Here is a 22,501-nt window from a genome sequence, read left to right on the forward strand (position 1 = left end):
GCCTTACAAAGCACCTCTTTGGGGGGAAACAAGATGTTCTTTGTAAATAAAGTTCATGCATTTGAGTAATGAAGTCATTTTCCAAAGTTGCAGGGAATGAATGATATTCTTACATTGGTGCTGGGTGAGGAGAGAAGGAGCTGTCAGGATCAAGAGGGGTGGGCCTGGGAGTTTGAAGTGAAGATATTACTCTCTGGTATAAAAAAAAAAAAAAAAAAAAAAAAACGAAAACAAATAAACCAAAAAACCCACAACTCTGCCCTGTGGAAAATAAGAAAACTTGGTCAAGAGAGTGGGCACCCTGCCCTTGTTATTTGGGATAGTCTAAATTTGGCCCCTTTCCCTCGAATCTTTTTCCACTCCTCTCTGTGGCTCTTGGAGAGAAAAAAAAAATTGGCACCTTGACTAAATAAATGGTGGTTGTATTTTTTGGTTGTTTTTTTTTTTTAAGTAAATCTGTAGGAGTTGACTTTCATCTAGGGCCATTGGACCATCTCCAAATCAGGAAAGGTGACGGTGAGGGTTAAGGGGAATAACCAGAGGACAGTGTCTGACTGGCAAACTGAGAGTGGGAGGGTCCCATAGTTAAAGGTAAAAGGGAGTGAGTGATGTGACTGCCTGAAGGAAGCCAGAGGCAGAATAAAGAGTCCGTCTGTATCCTGACTGAGGGGAGATAAGGTGGCTGGGGAGAGAGTGGGGTTTTCCTGGAATACAATCTGCATTTTGACACTCTCCACTGAAGCACTGCCCATCTGTATATTATTCAAACAGACTTAGGGGAAAAGAAGAGCTACAGGCACACAAAAGGTGGGGAGGAGAGAGGGAGAGAAAGAGAGAGAGAGAGAGAGAGAGAGAGAGAGAGAGAGAGAGAGAGAAAGAGAGAGAGAAGAGAGAGAGAGACTTACTGAGGAGAGGAAGCAAAAGACTCTCCCTCTTCCCCCCTCCCTTTTTTTTTTTTTTAATAAGGAGCTGGTTAGGCTGTCTTAAAGTGCCACATCTGGAAACTACAAACCGAAAGAAAGTTAAAATAACTGAGGCACCACTGAACCGAGGGGGGCTGATTGAAGAAAGGGGTAAACAATTACTAGCTCTTAGAAGACCACACTCCTGGATGTAAAAGAAGGAAATGGCTTTGATCTCTGCCTGGTCTTATGCTTTTCCTATACTGCTCTTCTTGGGATGCTTCTCCTCCAGCACTGCAGCAGTGGAGGGCAGCGCTTTTCAGTTTGACATTGAAGGCAGTTCTGCAGTCAACAGACAAGACTCGACTGATAACAGAGAGCCATCACTAGCTGCTGCAAGTCCAGTGCCTTTTGCTCAGGTATAGTAACTATTTTATCTCTCAAGTGAAACTTTCTCCTTGCATGTTGTGTGTGTTTCCTTTCTTCATTCCCCACCCTTCTTCACTCCTATTCCCCCCATGATAGTCTCACCTGCATTAAAGTCAGCTTTGAAAGGTTTTATAAAATGATCAATAAAATTTCTGTGGGGAAAGTTTTCAGTCGACAGATTTTTTTTCACATTACAAAAAGCATGTACCTTCAGCCTGTGCCCTACAGGACAGCAGACTGGTATGGGACACTGGCCAGGAGTGCCCCTGAATTTCTTGCCAGCACTTGGGACAAATTCCTGCCCAATAGAATTACTCTGTCCCAGTGAACCTATGTCCCTTGGCACTCCCAGGTAGTTTCTGACTTCTCCCTGACTCAGACTTTCAGTGAAGTTTTTGATGTGAAAGGAAATCCATTGTTGTAATGTTGGTAATATCAGTTCTTTTCTATATTAGATGATGGAAAAGTTCCTTTCTAAGAGAAACCAGGCAGGGAGAGGGTCAATTGTGAGCGGATACCTTGGATGCTTACTGCTATGTGGATGACCTTGAAAAAATCATCTACCTTCCCTGGGTCTCAGTTTCCCCCACTTTAAAATATGGAGGTTGGATTAAATGGCCTCTTAGGTGCTTTCCAGTTCAAGGTTTATGATCCCTATGACCTGTCATGAAGTTCCTGTGAGTCCCAAACATGATGCAAAAAGTTAAGATCATCCCCAGGCTTTGTTTTAGATTAAAAAGAATCCCTTAAGCTGGAATGTGTTGTTGATGTCATATTTATGAAAAGGTCTGTTGCTTGATTGTCAAACACTCATTTTATTTAGGGGTAAATGGATAACGACAAAGTATAGAAATTTCTTGAGGGAGAAGGGTCAAGATCAAAGAGTAAAGGGCTAAGGGGCCATATAGGTCAGACAATCCAGCGTGTGGGAGATACTGAGTAGGAGGCAAATGAAAGTCACTGAAGTTTATGGGAAGGAAGAGGCAATGAGAAGGAAAGGGGGGAGGGAGAGAGAGAAGAGAAAGAAGAGAGGGAGAGAGAGAGAAAGATAATGTCACAGAAATCTATACCATAGAATTATATCTCTAAAGCTATAAAGGATCTCAGAGGACATCTAGCCTAACCTTCTTAAAAATAAGAAAATTGAGGCACAAGGAATTTAAGTGTTTTCTCCGATTACAAAGGTCAAATAAGCATCAGAGACAGGACCTGAATCCAAGTAAATCTCAAATACTAATGACCCTAAAAATTCAAGACCAGACTACATAGAGAAACCTTAAGAGCGTAAAAGGAAGATCCACAAATGCCTATATTTTGTCTTCCAAGAGAGTAGGGCCTCTCCAGTTAAGAAATTCTGGGGGAACTGACCACACCAGCAACACTATAGGGTAGAAAATGAGACTTATATGAGAAGGTAATGAGCATGAACTATGGTCAATTTAATATCTCAACACTGGGGAGCGAGCTGGGGTTTGGATACACTCCACAATGTGGGGAGTGAACCTCCTCTTCACAGGCTTGAAATTAACCACTGGGAAACATTATCTCCACCTGTTGCTTACCAAACGGAAAGTCCCTGAATGAAATGCCTGCTTATGGGAGACAAGGTCGAGTATACTAAATACATTCCATCATGAGTTTCCCAGGATGGGGTGGGGTAGGGAGAGAACCACTGCCAGCAATGTATATATTTAGAGAACATGAAATTAAATGGTGAAACAAGAAGCAAACTTTATACATCATGTGACACACCACTGATTAGATCAGTGTTACTTCATTTTCTAGATGACTTTAGGAAGCCTCAGTTTCCTCATCTGCAAAATAGAGATAATAATAGCACCTACCTCACAGCATTGAGGATCATTTGACATGATATTTGCAAAGCTCTTTGCAAACTTTAAAGCCCTATATGAATGCTCACTATTACTCCAAGATCCCTGCTAAGCTTATATCTACAATTCTATGAAAATAATAATAATGCTGATAGTGATAATAATAACTTTAAGCCCTTTCTTTCATCTGTTTTTAAAACTTTGTTTCTATTGGATGCTTTTGACTTAATAGTTAATTCAATCTTCTTGCTAAAGTTTTTTACCTGCCAACCAGAAAGAATGTCCCATAGGAAGTTAACTTCATAACACTGTTTGATTCTAATAGTCCCTCAATTTCCCTAAAGAAATGGTTCCAAATGCTAGAAAAGGCCAGTGGTTTTCTGTAACTGACAGACAGAGGCCCTTAGTCATTTCAAGCAGAGTCAAATTACATGCTACAGAAAGGGGGGCAGAGGGAGGAGACTGTGGTAGTTACGTTTCCACTACATATTTTCACATAATGCCTCATGTTATCCTGATCCCACAAAGAAGGCTGATCCCTGGCCACAACGTTTACTATTCCCTTCATAGACAAAATACAAACAGACCTCAAGCCACATACATTCTCCACCTTCAAAAATAGAGCAACTACATGGAAACTCATCATGAAGACCGCATGTACACTTATGCCTACATATATACACTAAAAATAACTATAAATGTGTGTTTATAGACTTGTGTATATTTTGTGTATATATACATTTTACATATTATATGTGTGTGTATATACACAAATTTTTTTCCAAAAGGGAAGATCTGAAATATGAATAATAGAATGTCCTGAAAATATACCCCCCCCTTTATTTGGTTGAGTTTTAGATGCATGATTTATTCTCAAATTCTCCTGGGACTCTAGTACCACAAGCATTTCACAGGCAAGGAAGAGCATGACTAACAGACCAGAGAAGGGGACGGCCAAGATTGAATGAACACCTTCTTTCTGCCTTTCAGTTTTCACTCTTCAGGTCTTTATGAACTTGATGTGATGGATTGCATTGGCTGCGTTAGAATGTAGGCTCCTTTTCTCTTAGAATCAACCTCTATTCTGGGACTCTGATAGTCTGACAGGAAAGAGTTGGTTCACCTCTAAGGTGGGGAGTGGGTAGGGAGAAAGGGGGTTGCTTTCCCCCAGCCTTGTAGTGAAATGTTTGACAGAATCACTGTATCCAAGTAGGTATAAAAAGATTGGGTTTGGGAGGATGGAGGGGAGAAATAAAAGAGGCAGAGAGAGAGAATATGGTGAAAAAATGAACAGTGTACCCAGCAGAGTAAACTGGGACACTGTAACATCACCCTTTCGATGCTTACTTCTCAGAATCAATTCACCACACGTTGGTCAACAATTGGCCACATGTATTCCACAAATGGCAAACACACTGAAAGTCAGCTTGACATAATGGAAAGGTCACTGAGGACTGAGTTCTAAGATCAACTTCTACATTTGCTAACTCTGTGTCATAGAAAGTCAGTCACAACTTCTCTGGACCTCTTCATTTGTGAAATGGGAGGTTAACTAGAAGGAACAGGTGAGTCAACTGACAGGATAATTTTCAAATTTTTTTTTAATACTTTACTATAATTTCTTCTATCTGTGCAAATGAACTTTAAAGACAAATAATTACATTCAAATGTTACAATTTTACTCTGAAATAAAAATTTCCATTCTACATTTTTTAGTATGTGCAAAGCCACTGTGTGATAATGATGGTCCTTCAGGGATTTTTTAAATTCTGGTCCTTCTAGTTAATGCACTGAGTTATTATGAAACTATAAAACATGGCATAAATGTGAAAGTTATGAATCCTGGCTCTACTTTTTAATAGCTTTATTATACCTGAAGTACTTAACCACTCTGAATATGTTTCATCTACAAAAAGGGGATCATATTTTTGGGAGGCAGTTTGGAGTAATAGAGAGTGGCCTTTGAGTCAGGAGGGCCTGGCTTTAAGTCCTTTCTTGCAGCATATTGATTGTGTGACCCCACAAATCATTTAATTTCTCAGTGGCCCAAGCTATGTTCTAGGGCTATAGATTAAAGAACAATAATCTATCTACATTGATAAAGGGAGTTTCCTAACCAGAAGCAACCTAGACCAATAAAATTATATTATTTGTTTTTCAGGCATTTCAATTGTGTCCAGTTGTCTTTGACCCCATTTGGGGTTTCCTTGGCAAAGATACTGGAGTAGTTTGCCATTTCCTTCTCCAGCTCATTTTACAGATGAGGAAACTGAGGCAAACAGAGTTAAATGACTTGCCCAGTATCACATAGCTAATAAGTGTCTTAAACCAGATATCGACTGAGGAAGATGAGTCTTCCTGACTTCAGGCCAGGCACTCTATCCACTGCACCACATAGGTCCAGATAATGATCATCCTTAGTACCACCAACTCCATACTTATTTTCCAGAGTTGTTAAGATAGCACTTTGCAAATTACTGTGCAGACATGGATTGTTATAATTATATTGTACAACCAATCCTAATTGTCCAAAAGGCCCTAATGCCTAGGCAAAAATCTGATGAACTTTTCTTTTTTTCAACCCTACTTTAACCCTCATTCTGAAACTCACTGGAAATAAGTTACTTCTCATTGTCTACCAAATAAAGTTATTTCAATCATCTGAACTTGAAAGGTAGTCTTTTTTGCCTCTTCTTTCCACTCATCCAATTTGTTGCTAAAATCTGTTGTTTGTATCCCTACAGTATCTCTAGAACTCACCTCCCTTCCAATAAGGCAATCAGTCACTCTAGATATGGTCCTCATTGCTCTTCTCCTAGACTATTGTAAGAGCTTCCTAACTGCTTTCCCTCCCTCTGAGCTATCCTCCCTTCTGCCTCTCCTCAAAACCTTTCAGTGGTTTCCTATTACTGGCTGAATAACATAGATACAATCTGGCTCCAACCTTACTTTCTAGTCTTATCTCACTCTTCTTCATGTATTCTACATTCTGGCCAAACTGGACTGTTCTAGACTATCCTTTCCCACTTTGTACTGTTCTCTCTCATTTTCATACATTTGCTCAAATTGTCCCCTATCCCTACAATGGGAGCTTCCCTCATCTCTTTCACTCCTTTCAAGGCCACACTCATCAATCAAACGTTAAGCCTTTACAGCGTGCCTATTATATGCCAGATCTATACTAGGGTGCTGACAATACAAAAACAAAAATGAAAGTCACTACCTTCAAGGAACTTAAATTCTGATCTAGGTGCCCTCTCAAAGTTTTCCCTGACCTCTGCAGCTGAAGAATAATCTCTTCATCTTAAAATTTCTCAGGATTAAGAAATATCCATCCTTGTTTGCACTTCAACACTTACTAAGGGCCTCCTATGTGATTGGGATACAATAATAGATCATATCATGGCCCTCAGGAATTCCTAATTTATGGCAGTAAGGTTGGTGATTTTTAGAAGGGAAAGTTTTAAAAATCTTACTTCCAAAGCAGAAGCAGTCTCTAGGAAAAGATGAGTCTAGGAAAAGATGAATGGAAAATAAGAGATTTTTAGGACTAGAAGGGGATTAAAAGCCTGTGCCATCCAAACTCCTCAGATTACTACTGAGCAAACCCTGGCAGAACCGAAAAGACCATATCCAAGGTTATATATTATGCATCTAGCAATGTCAGGGTTGAACTGGAATCCAGGTCTACTGATTCTTAACTCTTTACTCTTCTGGAATAAAAGAACTGCTAACTACTTTTCAAAGATTTGGAAATATATTTAAATAGATTATAACATTCAGTTCAAGTAGCATGCATTGAGCCCAGACTGTGATCAGCATAACAAGTTGCCAAAGAAAACAATGCTTTTCTTTATCCATGTGTATCTAATGTACTAATTTCAAAGTTCTAGTATAGCTGACCTAAATAATCTTCTCTTTATGGATCTTTCCTCTGAACCATGATATATCTTCACTTTGTAAATATGGCACAACTATTTTCTTCCCTGTAAATATCAGTGATTATTATATCCATCATGGATGAGACAAAGAGCAATAACTATTCAAATTATTCTAGATAGTATTTGGCACAGCACCAAGTATAAGGACAGATATTATACATGCAGCCTCTGGACAGTAAGTTCCTTTGCTCGAGTTGTTTCTGCAAAATAAAAAAAAATCCCTCTCTTTATAGGATAAATATTTCTCCACAGCTACTGAGAGATGGTTTTAAGTCACAGAGACCAAAACACTCCCTCCCCCCCTTCCTTCCTCCCTTCCTCTCTTTCCTTCTCTCCCTCTCTCTCTCCCACTTCCCTCTCCCTCTTCCTCTTCCTCTTCCTCTTCCTCTCCCTCTCCCAATCCCTTTCCTTCGCCCCTCCATGGTCTGTCCCTTTGTAAGCTGTTGGTCAAGGTATCACCAAATCACCAAGACCCTTTTTGGGACTCTTTCTCAAAAAATGTATTATTCTCTGGCAAATGTGGTTTCCTTCAACATTTAGTTATTAATTCAAGCTATGTTTTTTTTTTCCCCAAATGTACCAACTCCTCAGGATAGAATTAAATTAAATTCAACAAGTACTTATGAAGTATATGCTACGTAAAAGGCACTTTGGGGATACTCAGACAAAACACACATACACAAACCCCCCAGAAATCCTTGCCCTCAAGAAATTTACATTCTGTTGAAATGAAGAATATGTCTGTATTCCAATAACCATGGTGAATTCCTGTAATCTCTGCTATTGGCAAGACTGAAACTGGTAGACACTTGAGTTCAGAAGTTCTGAGCTGGAGTAAGGAGGGCCAAAGTCTATTAGACATCTGCACTAAGTTTGGCATCAATATGGTAAGCTGTCTAGGGAGGCTAGGTGGCACAGTGAATAAATAGAGCACCAGCCCTGGAGTCAGGAGAACCTGAGTTCAAATCTGGCCTCAGACACTTAACACAAAAAGTAGCCTGTGACCTTGGGCAAGTCAATTAACCCCAATTGCTCTACCTTTCCCCCTCCAAAAAAAAATGCAAAATATATATATATACATATATATGTGTATGTATGTGTGTGTGTATATATATATAATTTATATATATATATATATATATATACACACATACATACACACACACACACACACATATGGTAAGCTGTCAGGGAAGGGAAGACCAAGTTGGAAACAGAGCAGGTCAAAGTCCATTTGCTGATCTGCAATGGAGATGATATATAAATTAAGCCAGGGAAAGGGAAAAAGAATATAACTTAGATTTTCCACCTTTCCCTGCCAATTAGTTCAATTAGTGTCTAGTTGAACTTCTATCTTTTCTACTTTGATCAGCACAGGGCCATAAAAAAAGGGAAAGAAGGAAGGAAGGAAGGAAGGAAGGAAGGAAGGAAGGAAGGAAGGAAGGAAGGAAGGAAGGAAGGAGCTATTGGGGACACAAGGACACCCCTGAAATATTAAGGGAAAACTCTTTTTAAATTCATTCTTTCCCAAATCTAGCTTGTTGCACATAACAGCCTTTAAGCAGAGAGTCAAATCCCCTTTCTTTAGGCTTCTTATTCCATGAATAATGGTAAAGTCATAAAGATATAATTTTCAATCTTTGATTGGTTAGTATCATCTGGAAAGAGACAGATACCAAGAATAAGAGATTCAGAAACATGATTATAAACACAGTTTTTTGAATGCCCAAAGTTTGTGCATTTCTCAGCAATTTCATTTTATTTGTATTTTATCAAAAATAATTCAATCCCTTTCCATTCAACAAACATTGAATGCCTTGGTAATATATAGACAAAAATGAAACATTTCTTGTTCTCAAGAAGCTAATATGCTACTGGATAAAGGTGATAGTTCATTGAAATAAATTGAATATATGTTGGAAGGGTCCATCAGAATGTCTATATTCATCCATGTTCACCGGTGAAGAATTATGACCAGAGAGGAGTAATTGGGTCTTTGTACCAGGGCACTGAAATACTGACAGAAATGATAGCACTAGTATTGCTTCCATAGGTAGAATCAGTTCAGTTCACAAGATTATAGACTTAGAGCTAAAAATTATCAAGCCCAATCTCTTCATTTTATAGAACAAGAAACTGAGTCCCAGAGAGGTTGAATAACTTTCCAGGCCCATTTCATAGTATCTGAGGCAAGATTCAATTCTGGGTCTTTCTAATTTTGGTATGACATATAGAATACTGAACTTGGAGTCAGGAAGATCTAGGCTCAAATCCCAGTTCACACTCTCACTAGCTATGTGACAACTTTAACTTTTCTGTGCCTCAATGTCCTCACCTATAATAGGAGGGGCTTTGATAGACTGTACAGTTACTTCCACCTCTCAATCTATGAGCCTATGATTGTACAGGACTCCACGTCCAGTGCTCTACCCATAACACTATGCTGTCCATTTTAGCAAGGAGTTAGTAAGAACTTTTTTGTGGCAAGGGGTGGCTTCATAGATTTAGAGAACTGCAAGAGAAGAAAATTCATGCACCAGTTCAGATGGCAATTGCTCTACGATGAATGAAGGAAATTTCCTTCATTTCCTCTACCAACTCTGCTTTTGATTCTCATGATTTTGCCAACAAGTCTTCTTGTCTTCTCACCATGGAAGTTCCTTCATGTCTCTCTGCCTTTTCCCACTATTGGTGAGTTTTTACCAAATTCCTCATTTTGTTGAAAGGTCCAGACCAGTCATCCTTCATCTCCTTTACCAGCTCTGCTTCTGATACTCCCAATTTTTCCACTATGCCTCAATAGCCTTCTGCCCTGGAAAGTTCCCTCAGAATCTGTGGTTTTCTCACCCTCTCTACCTCTGTGGCACTCTTTTCCCATTGGTGAGGTCCTTCCTCCATTTTGTGGAAGAGCTCAAGTCAGCTACATTCATTCTGTTCTCAGGGCTCTTCTTCTAACTCTCCAGACTTCTTTCTCCACCATACCAACAGGAACTGTCTTTATTTTTGCTTGAATTTTTATCCTCAACATTTAGCATCATGCCTGGCATAAAGTAGGTGCTTAATAAATGCTTCTTGACTTGATATGTCTCGCAATTTCTAGTTTTAAAGAATTGCTCAAAGAATTGAGTAGTCATATGATTTGCCCAGGGTCACATAGTCAGTATTTCTAAATGGTGAGACTTGAACCAAGTTGGCCTGACTCCAAGGTCTCTCTTCTATCCACTATACTATGCTGAAAGAATAATTAGTTTCAAGAGGAAACTACCAGATGGTGTGTTCTGACCCTTTTGCACACGATACTGTGGTACCCCTGGTGAAACACTAATGGGCCTACTTCCTTTCTCTGGTTGTAGCCTTTTCAGTGGTGGCCTAAAGGTATCTTGGGGTCTCCACTTATGGGTACTGCTGACCCTCCTGGAATCTCCATCCCTAGCCCACCAAATATATCTCTCACTCTCTACTCCACAGCACGGCTGTAAGTATCAACTTCCAATCTTTAACCACAGGACCCTTTCCATAATGCTCCCCTCCCTCCCACCCAGTTAACTGCTTGCCCCAAGACCATTTTTTTGGTGCTTGCCACAGATATAGGAATTGCTAGTTAGGTCTCTTGGCAGTATCCTCTTCTTGGCTGCCTTTTTCCCTCCTGGTGTGGTAGAGTTAAGTTCTGGGAAACAGTTCACTGAAGGGAAGTGTAACCACAGATGTTTGTAATTCCAACTTAAGTTTCTCATCAAAGTCCTAATGAAAATCAGCTGCCAGCAGTTCAGCCATGAATCCCACAGTCTTTTTATCATGAGACTCTGGGAGCAACAGCATTCCTGGGCTGAATGGGAGTGGGAATTTTTATATGTGCAAGACTGTCTACAGAGTGGGGAAAAACATTGAGTAAGGCAAGTTTTAGTTAAAAAAAAATGCCTCATCAGAGAAAGACACCAAGCCTCATGTATCCTGAAGTATTTGTTAGTCTATGTTTGAGATTCTCATGAAGTCAGACAATCTAGTGTTTAACTAAATGGGGAAAAAAAATGCCTACATTCATTACTTCATGAGAACCAGCAGGAAGGATGACTTCCATAACAATAGCAGCTGTCTCTAGGGAGCCCCTTGCAAACCTTACTAATAATGTGGAATGAAAAGGGCCTCCAAGGTCTGCTCAGGCTCCAAGTTGGGGGACTTTTGTTTTTCAATTGTGCTTTCAATTAACTTAGTGAACTGTTTCCCTTAAGAAAAATAATGTTCCCAAGGGGTGAAATAATCTCCTTAATTAAATCCTATTCTCCAAACTGAATGATATTTAATATTGGCAATAATGCCAAATGACATAGGAACATGGAGATTCTGGTATGAGCCTCAATAAAAGGAGACATCAGTAGAATGGCTCAAAAGATATTTTAGGTGGAGAATCAAGCAGCATTTAAACAGACTGTCTATTCAAACATCTTTGCAATATAAAGGCAGGGGATGTGGAGGGGTAGCTATCTTGCATCAAAATGCAAAAGCATAATGTGAAGTCAAGGCTCCAAGTGCCTAAACATAGCTTTAGGTTTTCCAAGCTCCCTTGCCTCCAAAGCAAAGTAAGTGCCTTCATAAGAATTGTGTGTGTGTGTGTGTCTGGGGATAGGAGAAGAAAAGGAGGTAGCGTTTAGTGTGATCAAGTATAATTTAGTTAGTTCAACAGTCAGGATGTATTGATTATATTATCTTCACTACTGGTGACCTGTCATAAATATTGAGAATAAATATTCATTGCAATGGTAAAAACCAGCTACTAAATTTGTACTCAGAATCCTCTATGAAAAGTAACTTAAAAATAAAGCAAACTTAGTAAAATAAATTTTAAGAAAAATATCTGTGGCATGGTACTATGACAAATTTGAAATGTAAAAAGTAATAATAATAATAATAATAATAATAAATTTGTTTTATTTTGGAGGGGAGATGGGAAAGAGGAATAAAGTTGTGTAATGATCATTGACAATAAAGTTCCAAAATCAATAAACATTCATTTATTAAAGGTCTAATATGTGCTAGTAATTGAGGCTATAATATTTAAAAAATGAAAAAAAAATCCCATCTCTCATGGAGTTTACATTACAATAGGGGAGAAAGCATGTACATATGTAAGTATAAAGCAAATAAATTTGAAAAAGCTTGTTTGAGAGGAAGGGCACAACCAACTGGCATAAAGAGGAAACATTTGTGTAGAAGGTGGTGCTAAAGTTGAGTCTTAAAGGTAGAAAGAGAGACTGTGAAAAGGGAGCATGCAAAAGCACCCAAATGAGAAATGGGGTGCCTGCCATGTGCGAGGAACAGATTGAAGACTACTTTGGTTGGACCATAGAGTATAACAAGGAGGGTAATGTAAATGAAGCTGGAAAGATAAATTGGCATCAGGTTGTTAAAGGTTTTAAAAGTCAAATAATTAATTTTTTTATTAAATTAAAAAATTATTAATTTATATATAATATATCATAATATATACTATAAATTTAAAAAATTTAAAAAATTTTAATCTGGCACAGTGGATAGAATGCCAGGCCTAGAGTCAGGAAAACTCATCTTCATGAGTTCAAATCTCACCTCAAATACTTATTAACTATGTGACCCTGGGCAAGTCACTTAACCCAGTTTGCCTCGGTTTCCTCCTCTGTAAAATGAGCAGGAGAGGGAAATGGTGAACCACTCCAGTATCTTTGCCAAGAAAGACCCAAAATGGGTCACAAAAAGTCAGATATGACTGAATGACTGAAAAACAACAGAGGCAAGGGAGCCACTGGAGCTCACTGAGGAAGAGAGTGACAAAGGAAATTCAAACTATGACCACTGGAATCTCATTATAGCACTACGCAGTGCAATAGTGTAGAATCTAGAATTCATATTAGCCTCCATTTCAGATGGTTGGTTACCACTGAAAGTACACAAAAGATCCCATAATAATGATGTTTCACATAATATTTAGTTCTAGCAAGGGTGCCAAAGACAATTTTGCTGTTGTTGTTCAGTCATAACTGATTCTTTGTGGCCCTGTTTGGGGTTTTCTTGGCAAAGATAAGTAGAACACTTTTGCCACTTCCTTCTCCAGTTCATTTTACAGATAAGAAACTGAGGCAGAGTTGAGACTTGCTTAGAGTCACATAGCTAGCAAGGGTCCAAGGCCAGATTTGAACTCAGAGAGATGAGTCTTCCTGACTGCAGGCCTGGCACTATATCCACTTCACCACCTAACTGCCCCCACCAAAGACAACAGAATTTAGAAATTCCAGAATAATCAAGCTACGAAATTTTTCTCAGATGTCCAACTGCCTAATTTTGAGGCAGCTAGAGGATACAGTAAATAGAGCCCTGGACCTGAAGTCAGAAAGACCCGAGTTCAAATTCAGCCTCCCAGATACATACTAGCTGTGTGGCCTTGGGCAAGTCACTTAACATCTGTCTGCTTAAGTTTACTTGTCTATAAAATGGGGATAGTAATAGCACCTCCCTCTCAGTATTATTGTGAGAATAAAATTTGTAAAGATCTGTGCAAACCTTATGGAACTATATAAATTTTTATGTATTATTAATTACTAATTAAATTATTAGAAACAAATTGGATACAATTAATTATAAATAAATATAATTAATATGTAAATATTATGTATTTATCCACTGGGTAAACTGAGTTCCAAAGAACCCAAAGTTAAACAGCTAATTACTGGCAGAACCAGTACTAGAAACCAATTCAATTGTTCCATAAGACCCAATGCTCTTCCTGATATGTTTTATTTATTTGTTTATTTACTTTCTTTTAGTTTACAACATTCAGTTCCACAATCCCTTGAGTTTCAAATTTTCTCCCCTGCCCTCTCCTTGTCCTCCCCCCCCCGCCCCTGCAATGGCAGCATGCAATCAGATATAGGATCTACAAATACCTTCACATTAAACATTAGTCATGTTGTAAAGTAGGATTATAACCAATAGAGTGAACAATGAGAAAGAGGAAACAGAGAAACAGAGAGAGAGAGAGAGAGAGAGACAGAGAGAGAGAGAGAGAGAGAGAGAGAGAGAGAGAGAGACAGAGAGACAGAGAGACAGAGAGACAGAGAGAGAGAGAGAGAGTAGTTTGTTTCGATCTGCATTTAGACTCTGTAGTTCTTTTTCTGGATGTGGATATCTCTTTCCATTATAGCCTTTTGGAATTGTCCTATAACCTGGCATTGCTGAGAGGAGCCCAGTCTATCAAAGTTAATCTTCACACATACATTGTGTTTGTCTCTGATAAAGGCCTCCTTTCTAAAATATACAGAGAATTGATTCAAATCTATAAGAATACAAATCATTTCCCAATTGATAAATGGTCAAAGGATATGAGCAAGCAGTTTTCAGAGGAAGAAATTAAAGATATCTATAAATATATGAAAAAATGCTCTAATCACTATTGATTAGAGAAATGCAAATGAAAACAGCTCTTAGGTACCACATCTCACCAGTCAGATGACAAAACAGGAAAATGATCATTGCTGGAGAGGATGTGGAAAAATTGGAACACTAATGCATTGTTGGTGGAGTTGTGAACTGATTAAACTATTCTGGAGAACAATCTGGAACTTTACCCAAAGGGCTATAAATAAGTGTATACTCTTTGACCTAGCAATACCACTTCTACAGCTGTATCCCAAAGAGATCATAGAAGTGGGAAAAGGACCCATATATACAAAAAATATTTATAGCAGTTCTTTTTGTTGTGGCAAAGAATAGGAAATAAATGAGTTGTCCATCAATTGGGGAATGGCTAAACAAGTTGTGGTATATGAATGTGATGGAATAGTATTGTGCTATAAAATAATGAGGAGCAGACGGGCTTCATAAGAACCTGGAGAGGCTTATATAAACTGATGTTGAGTGAGAAGAGCAGAACCAGTAGAAATTCCTAACCTGTTTTAAATGTTTACCTGTTTACTATATTGGAGTTTAGACATAAGGACAATTAGATGAAGATAGATACATAGATTTTAGTGAGAAATTGTTGGCATTAATTATACTATTTTCTCATCCTTACTCTTTGATATTTCTCTTTATTCTTATGTTAATTAATCACTAGGGAATTATTGCAGAATATAGTATAACAAGAAAAGCCTTAAGCTTATCTGTGTGGTTATTCTTCCAATCCAGACTCAAACTGGCAAGAAGGGGCCCCAGAGCTTGTCTGTTTTATCTCTCATCAGAGTGCTAGGGGTAGCCTTCAGATTTTTTTTTTTTTAATTAAAGCAATTGGGGTTAAGTAACTTGCTCAAGGTTACATGGCCAGGTGTTTCTGGGTGGGTAATAAGTGTCTGAGCCTGGATTCGATCCACATGTCATCCCGACACTGGAGCCAGTGCTCTTACTCGCTGTGCAACTTGGCCACCCCTAGCCTTCAGATTTTAAGTGGTATCTATCTAACACCAAAGCTTATGAGCCCCTAGTGGTATGCTTCCCCCATTGATTATCAGTTACCAGCTAGAAATAATGGGGTTTTAGAAAGGGGTATTTACTAAAGTAGTATAGTAAAAAGAGTTGGTACAAAACATTCCCCCAAAAGTGTATCTGTTAACAAACTTCCCCACAAGTTAAAAGAGAGTCCAGAAATAAGTGTACTTATAATACATAGTTAATTGGTTGCTGTAATTCCTTAAGACCCCTTTAGATATGGTGGTAACTTTCTGTTGGACTCTTTGTAGAGTCTTGAAGCTGCCTTTCTGGCGTGTTTCTAGTTTGTCCTCTGTTTGCAGCACAGAAGTACTCAGGTTTTCTGAGGATACCTCAAGGATTAGGACCACAATGACAAAAAAAAAAGATTATTATTTTTTAAAGACAAGAACATCTTTTCTTTCAAAGTTCATGAGGACCTTCTCCAGCTAAAATGAGAGCAGACGGAGATGAAGACCTAAGCTCTCCTCCTCCCCCTCTCCCCCAAGTGATTTTTTTTCTCAAGAGCAATACATGCTTTTCTCCACTGCAGGAAGTTCCAAGCTATTTTCTTATTTAAATGATAACCCATGACCACTTTTCCTCAACAAATCTGAGCACATCTCCTGTTCCACATCACACTAGTTCATCCAGTGACTCCAAAGAATACCTAAATTCATACCTTAATCTAAAGCCTACATTTACTTCAATAAGGATGTCTTCTTATCTGAGGTATTAAGAGTGTAGCATCTTGTCAGTTAGTTTAAGTGGGGGAGGGCGATGATTTGATTGATTCACCCAATCAAACCTTCACCTTTATACTAGGTTCTTCTGTTAGCTATGTTGCTAAGCAAATCAATTTTAACTCTTTAGACTTATTTTCCCCTTCTGTAAAATAAGGGGACTAGACTAGATGGCCTCTAAGGGCCCTTCCAGAACCAACCTATTTATGATTCTAAGATAAATAAGTTTAAAGAATATATTCTCAAAGGGAGAAATTATTGGGACAGCTAGATGGCACAGTGGATAGAGTTCTGGGTGTGGAATCAGGAAGACCTGAATTCAAATATGACCTCAGAAACTTATTAGCAGCATGACCTGGTCAAGTCACTTAATCTCTGTTTGCTTCAGTTTCCTCATCTGTAAAATGGGGTCTAATAATAGCACCTCCCTCCCAGGGTGGTTGTGAAGATCAAATGAGATAATAATTGTAAAGTACTTACAGTTCTCTGTCACATGATGCTATAGAAATGTTAGCTGTTATTATTAATGGGAACAGGGTATTGCTGTCAGAGTTGGGCTACCTAGAAAAAGGAACTAGATTGAAAACAGAAACATGTGCTGCCCAAGCTATTCCTTTAACATTTGGGAACATAGAAACTAGAGAGCTCCCCAGACACTGATCTGAGGAAGATTCTTTGACCAGGGACCCTTTGCCATTCACAGAGAAAGATAGAATATTGGCAATATATTTAGATGCATACTCTAAATCCCTTGGAACCCTAAAATCCTATATATGTACGTTTGTGCAATTTTAGGGATGAAGAGGGCTTAGGAAATATCTAGACTAATCCCTTCCTTTTACAAATAATGTCTTAAACATGCCTGTGATTTCAAGAATTTAGGGAGCTCCCAATGAGCAACTCCCTCTATCAACACAAATCAGTACCTATTGCACTTTATACTTTTTTGAAAATTGCCTGAGACATTGAAAGATTAAATCAAACCATTAATTATTAAATAATTAATACATTACTAATCAATGATTAAATTATTAATATTATTAATGCTTTTAAAATAGTTATTTAATAATAAATTATTGATTTTTAAGATTTAATTATTTGACCAGAATAATAAAGGTAGAATATATCAGTGAACATTTAAATCCAGGCCTTCTTGACTCCAAAGTCAGGTCTCTGTCCACTTTGTCATACTGCCTCTCACTAGCAGATAATGATTTATGGTTTACAATGGGCTTCTCTCACAGCAAGGCAGAATAGTGATATTCTGTATAGTTGAGACAACTGAAGCCCAAAGATGGAAAATAACTTGTCCAAGGTCATGTAGTATCTTAGCAGCAGAACTGGTATTAGAACTTACACTCCAGGCATAGTCATCATGACCTGAACAATTCACAGGATTAGTAGGTCCAGAAGCTAAGGATGTAGACATGAGCACTTACATGCTATCTCTATCCCTATCCCAACCCTCCCCAAGTTTCCTGGCTCTTTGCCAATTAGTTGTCCAACACCTGTTCCTGAACTTGCAGGGGGGAGACAGAACTAATGAGTAACAGGAAGGAAATGAAAAGAGAATAGGTTGGAAGAGTCTAGTGTGATGACATGGGAAAAAAATGAGAATAGAGAGGTAAATACCAAATGCCAGCAAGTCTAGAGAGGAGAATATGTTGGAACTGATTGTAAAATAGGCAGGGAACCAGTGAAAGATTTAATTGGATATGAGACAAGTATTGACCCAAATGATTTTTCCACACCTACATTTTGAACATAATAGAGCACACAGTGATTTATTAATAATAATGAGTGGTGGGAATCTAACTTATATACCCAATGATCTTCAAACACAATTCCCCTCCCCCCCCAAATACTTCCTTTCAGTGTTGCAGAGCACAATAGTTAACCAATGCACTTTGAAGAGAGAATCTGGAAGGCAAAAGTTAAGTTAGAATTTGATTTTTATGTCTATAATGCAGTGGTTTTATGACTTCCCATGGTGATAACTGTGAGGTAGATTCAGTCTGACAAAAAATGGCATTCTGATTCTAAATGGACTCAAGGAGATATGTGTCCTATTCTCAACAGTACGTTTCTCCTTGTGACTAAAATTAAATTCTTCCTTATTTTCCTAAAATTTGTCCCTCCTAATTTCCCTCTTTCTATTGGCACCACCATCATCCCAAGAACCCTCTCCCTAACCTCCTTCATCTAATCAGTAACTCCTATCATTGCTTCAGCTACAATAATGCTCAAATCCATCCCTACTTTTCAAAGTAGCTGCCACAATTCTAGTTCAGACACTTTTTGCTTCACAGTATCATAGGACTTTAGAATCCTAAATCATTTTGACTATTATAAATACCCAATTACAAAGAACCTTTGAAGGAAGATGCTATTGGCATCTAGAGAAAGAACTGATAAATAGAGGTATGTATAGAATGATTTTATACATATGTGTTTATATATGTATGTGTATATATGTATGTCTAATGGTAACAACCTCTGGGGGAAGGGAGAGGAAGAGAAAAAGGGAAAAAAAGCTACATGATAACTTTATTATATATTTAAGAGGAATAGCAAATTGTACGTAACAGATTTGCAGTTTCATGTGCAATCATCTCTTTTTTCTATTTTATTATGTTATGGAAATGCTTGTTTTATTTCTTAAGTCCAGAATAAAATAAATTTTAAAAATAAAGTTACATCTGAAAGGGAAATTAGACATCATATAGTCCAACCCCCTGATTTTGCAAATGAAGAAATTGAAACCCCAGTAGGTTAAAGTCCAAGATGCCACAAATTGTAAGTGATAAAGGAGATATAGGAAAATGGATTTGGAGTCAGGAAGACCAGGGTTCAAATCCTTCCCAAAACACAACAACAAGTCATTTAACATTTCTGTGCCTCTGTTTCTTCATCTGTAAAATTAGGGAGTTGGATTTGATGGCCTCTAAGTTTCCTCTTAGCTCTAAATCTATAATCCTATAGTCCTATGAACCAATGTTCCCTGACTCCACATTCAGAGCCCCATTTCCCATTTACCAAATTCCTTAAACTTTGAACTATTCAATTCATTTCAATTAAAAAAAAAACACTTAAAAAGTGTTGTCTTGTGCCAAGTGCTATACTATGCCATGGAGTACCTATGAAGTTTATGCAAAAAAAAAAAAAAGGATTTCTATCCTCATGGAGTTTCCAGTAGAATATTGAAATAACCTCCTGATTAGTCATCCAGTCTCCAATTTTTCCCAATTCCAATCTCTCCATTGTGTTCCTGCCTATATTCTATTCCTAATGCACTACCCTCATCCTGCACTCCATTGCTCAAAAGTTTTTCAGTCTACTTTCACACCATTTACATTCATGTGCTTTATGTTCTAGCTAAACTGGATTGTTCTCCATCTCCGTGTTCTCATTCCTCTCACTCCTATTTCTGTGTCTTTGTTCATTGCCATGCTCCATCTCTGAAATGGATTATCCTCTTCCACTTCCCCTCCTACCTCTATCTTCTTTCAAGGATCAACCCATTCTTTGATCAATGATCTGGCCACCTAGAAGTTACAGGGATCATAGTGTAAAGCACTCTCCCTTTGTAATGTAGACATTTTAGTTGCTGAAAAGGTTAAAGAAAGAACATTTGTGTAGAACACTGACAAAATCAACTTGAGGAGAAAAAAATATTCTCTCCAGATCAAGATGCTTAAAAAGAGAACCTGTTTGAAAGCACAGCCATGACTAAAGTAAAGAAAACTGCAACGTGTTGCCGTCCATCAGTTCATTTACGTTTTATTGTTTTCAGATTTTTAAAGGACATAACTAATATCTATAAATAAAATAACTTTGGGCAATATGAGGCAAATATATACAGTTTATTAGGACTGTACCTGGTAGAAAGGTGATTTTTTTTTAACTTTTCATCATAAAGTAGAAATGAGTAACAACAGAAGACTCTAGTTTGAGGCACTAGAAGCCAGTGGGAGATAACCAGGTGAAGACAGAAAATAGGAGAGGAGAAGAAGTTGAGCACAAGAAGAGTCAAAATAAGCCAAGAAAAGAAGACAATTAAAGAAGCCGAGTGGATAATTCTTGAACTGCTTTCTGAGAACTGTGGTGATTAAAAGAGAATTGTTCTGCTGAGAGCTGATTGACTAAAGAAAGATTGAGTCAGCTGAGAAATGTGACTCAATAAAAGATAGGTTCTGCAACTAGTAGGAATTCATTGATGATAAGATGAGTTCTGTTACACTGTGAATAGCTATTTAGAGTATTGCCTTGTAGTGTAATTTGCAGCCTGCGAGGTTATATGTGTACACACATACATACACACACGTACATATATGTATTACTCCTCTTTTAATAGTCTTAGAGAATTACCCAGAGCACTGAGTAGTTAAATGCCTTGTCCATAGTCATATAACTGGTATGTGCTAGAGATAAATTTGAAAACAGCTCTTTGTGACACCAAAGCCTGATATATATCTATTAAGATTGCCATGTAGGGGGCGGCCAGGTAGCACTGGCTCCAGTATCAGGATGACCTGGGGATCAAATCCAGGCTAAGACACTGCACCTACCCAGAAACACCTGGCTGTGTAACCTTGAGCAAGTTACTTAACCCTGATTGCTTTAAAAAATAAAATAAAATAAAAGATTGCCATGTAACAGAAGTTTAATAAATTATTTTTAAATTAAATTTTGATTCTCTTGAATTGAAGGTAATTTTAAATAGGCAGTAAAGCTTACAGTCACTACAAGGGTCTCTATTTGGTACTGGTAGCTTATCTCAAGTTGCCCAGTTACCAGACCCCAAACCTAAGTGTGTGCCCTCATGCATATAATGAGCATCACACCACGTTATTGCTTTCAGAAATCTTACAGTTTTAAAAGAGTGACACACAGCTTGCTGAAACAGTACCTTCCATGTAGCAGACACTTAATAGATATTTGTTCAGTGAATGAATGGATGAATTAATGAGTAAATAAAATGAAACACCAAAAATAATAATTCAATTATTCAGGATTTCTCTGCCATTTTTTTAAAGCAATTGGGGTTAAGTAACTTGCTCAAGGTTACACAGCCAGTTATTTTGTGTGGGTGCCAAGTATCTGAGGCCAGAACCGATCCCGGGTCCCCTGATGCCAGGGCCAGTACTCTTACTCACTGCACCACCTGGCCGCCCCTTCTCTGCCATTTTCAACCCTGTTCTTTGCACTGTAATCATAACAGTAGAAGCTCTGTCTTTGGAGAAAGGTAGTTTTGGGTGGATACCTGTAAGTAAAATATTGCTCAGAAAATAAGGAAGCAGCTAAGATATATTTCCATCAGTAGGACAGAGTTGTCTTAGCAGCTCAGGATAATGTGTATGCAGGGTGTGAGGATTATAATCTGTGTCCTAGCCCATGATGACTCAAAGATGGAACCTATAGCTATATGGCGGGCACGTATGACACTTATTCCCCCCTCCCTTCCCAAAAAAGAGACAGACAGGTTTGGACATTGGCCTGAGTCTAATCAGGAAATTTCATCCAGATTTTGCTGGATTTTAAATGCCAAAGAGAGGACTTTACATTTTATCTTAAAGGCAAGAGGGAATCATTGAAACTTCCTTTAGAAATATTGATGTGGCAACTGTGTGGAAAGCATTGGAGAGATAAGCTAAATGCAGGAAGATAGACCAATTAACCATAGCTGCTGAAGTTTTGAAAAAGAAAATTCTTGCCAAAGTCCATGGCACCATCAGATGGCTGGATATCAGAAAAAAAAAAGGATATGATTTTGTCAATGAAAAGAATATTAAAGAAAATGTATTATCTAGTCTGCTTTGTCACTATACTCTAAGGACCATGGGATCTTTCAACCAGGCAGTCACTAAATGTGTATTAAGTATTTACTATGTGTCCACCATTGTGATAAGCCCTGGAGACACAAAGCAAGGCAAAAAAACAGTCCCTGCTCTCAAAGAGCTTACAGTATAATTGGGGAAACAACGTGCAAACAATTAAGTACAAAAAGGTATATGTATATGTGTGTGTGTGTGTGTATACACATACAGGAAAAATTGAAGATAATCAACAAAGGGAAGGCACTAGAATGAAAAGAGATTGGGTAAGGCTTCCTGTAGAAGGTCAAATTTTAGCTGTAACTTGAAGAAAGTGAGAGAAACCATGAGGAAGAGATGAGGAGTGAATGAATTTCAAGAATGAGGGAAGGCCAATGAAAATAATTATAG

General features: G+C 38.1%; 1 protein-coding gene across 3 annotated transcripts in view; it reads left to right on the forward strand.

The window, feature by feature from the left end:
* Nucleotides 1–580: 580 nt before the first annotated feature.
* The window catches only part of LAMA4 (laminin subunit alpha 4), a 199,246-nt gene continuing 177,325 nt past the window's right edge, over nt 581–22,501 (forward strand). The window contains exon 1 of one of the 3 annotated variants that reach the window (XM_069077020.1): nt 581–1,321. In XM_069077020.1, the coding sequence (XP_068933121.1) occupies nt 1,127–1,321 (195 nt within the window). In that variant the 5' untranslated portion in view covers nt 581–1,126. The remainder of the gene's footprint in view (nt 1,322–22,501) is intronic. The other 2 variants (XM_069077018.1, XM_069077019.1) reach the window with 2 other exon arrangements.

This window comes from Petaurus breviceps, unplaced genomic scaffold (assembly GCF_028583685.1).
Source record: "Petaurus breviceps papuanus isolate PSGF00001 unplaced genomic scaffold, PetGlider_PUasm1.0 90977, whole genome shotgun sequence".
Classification (NCBI taxonomy): Eukaryota; Metazoa; Chordata; class Mammalia; order Diprotodontia; family Petauridae; genus Petaurus; species Petaurus breviceps.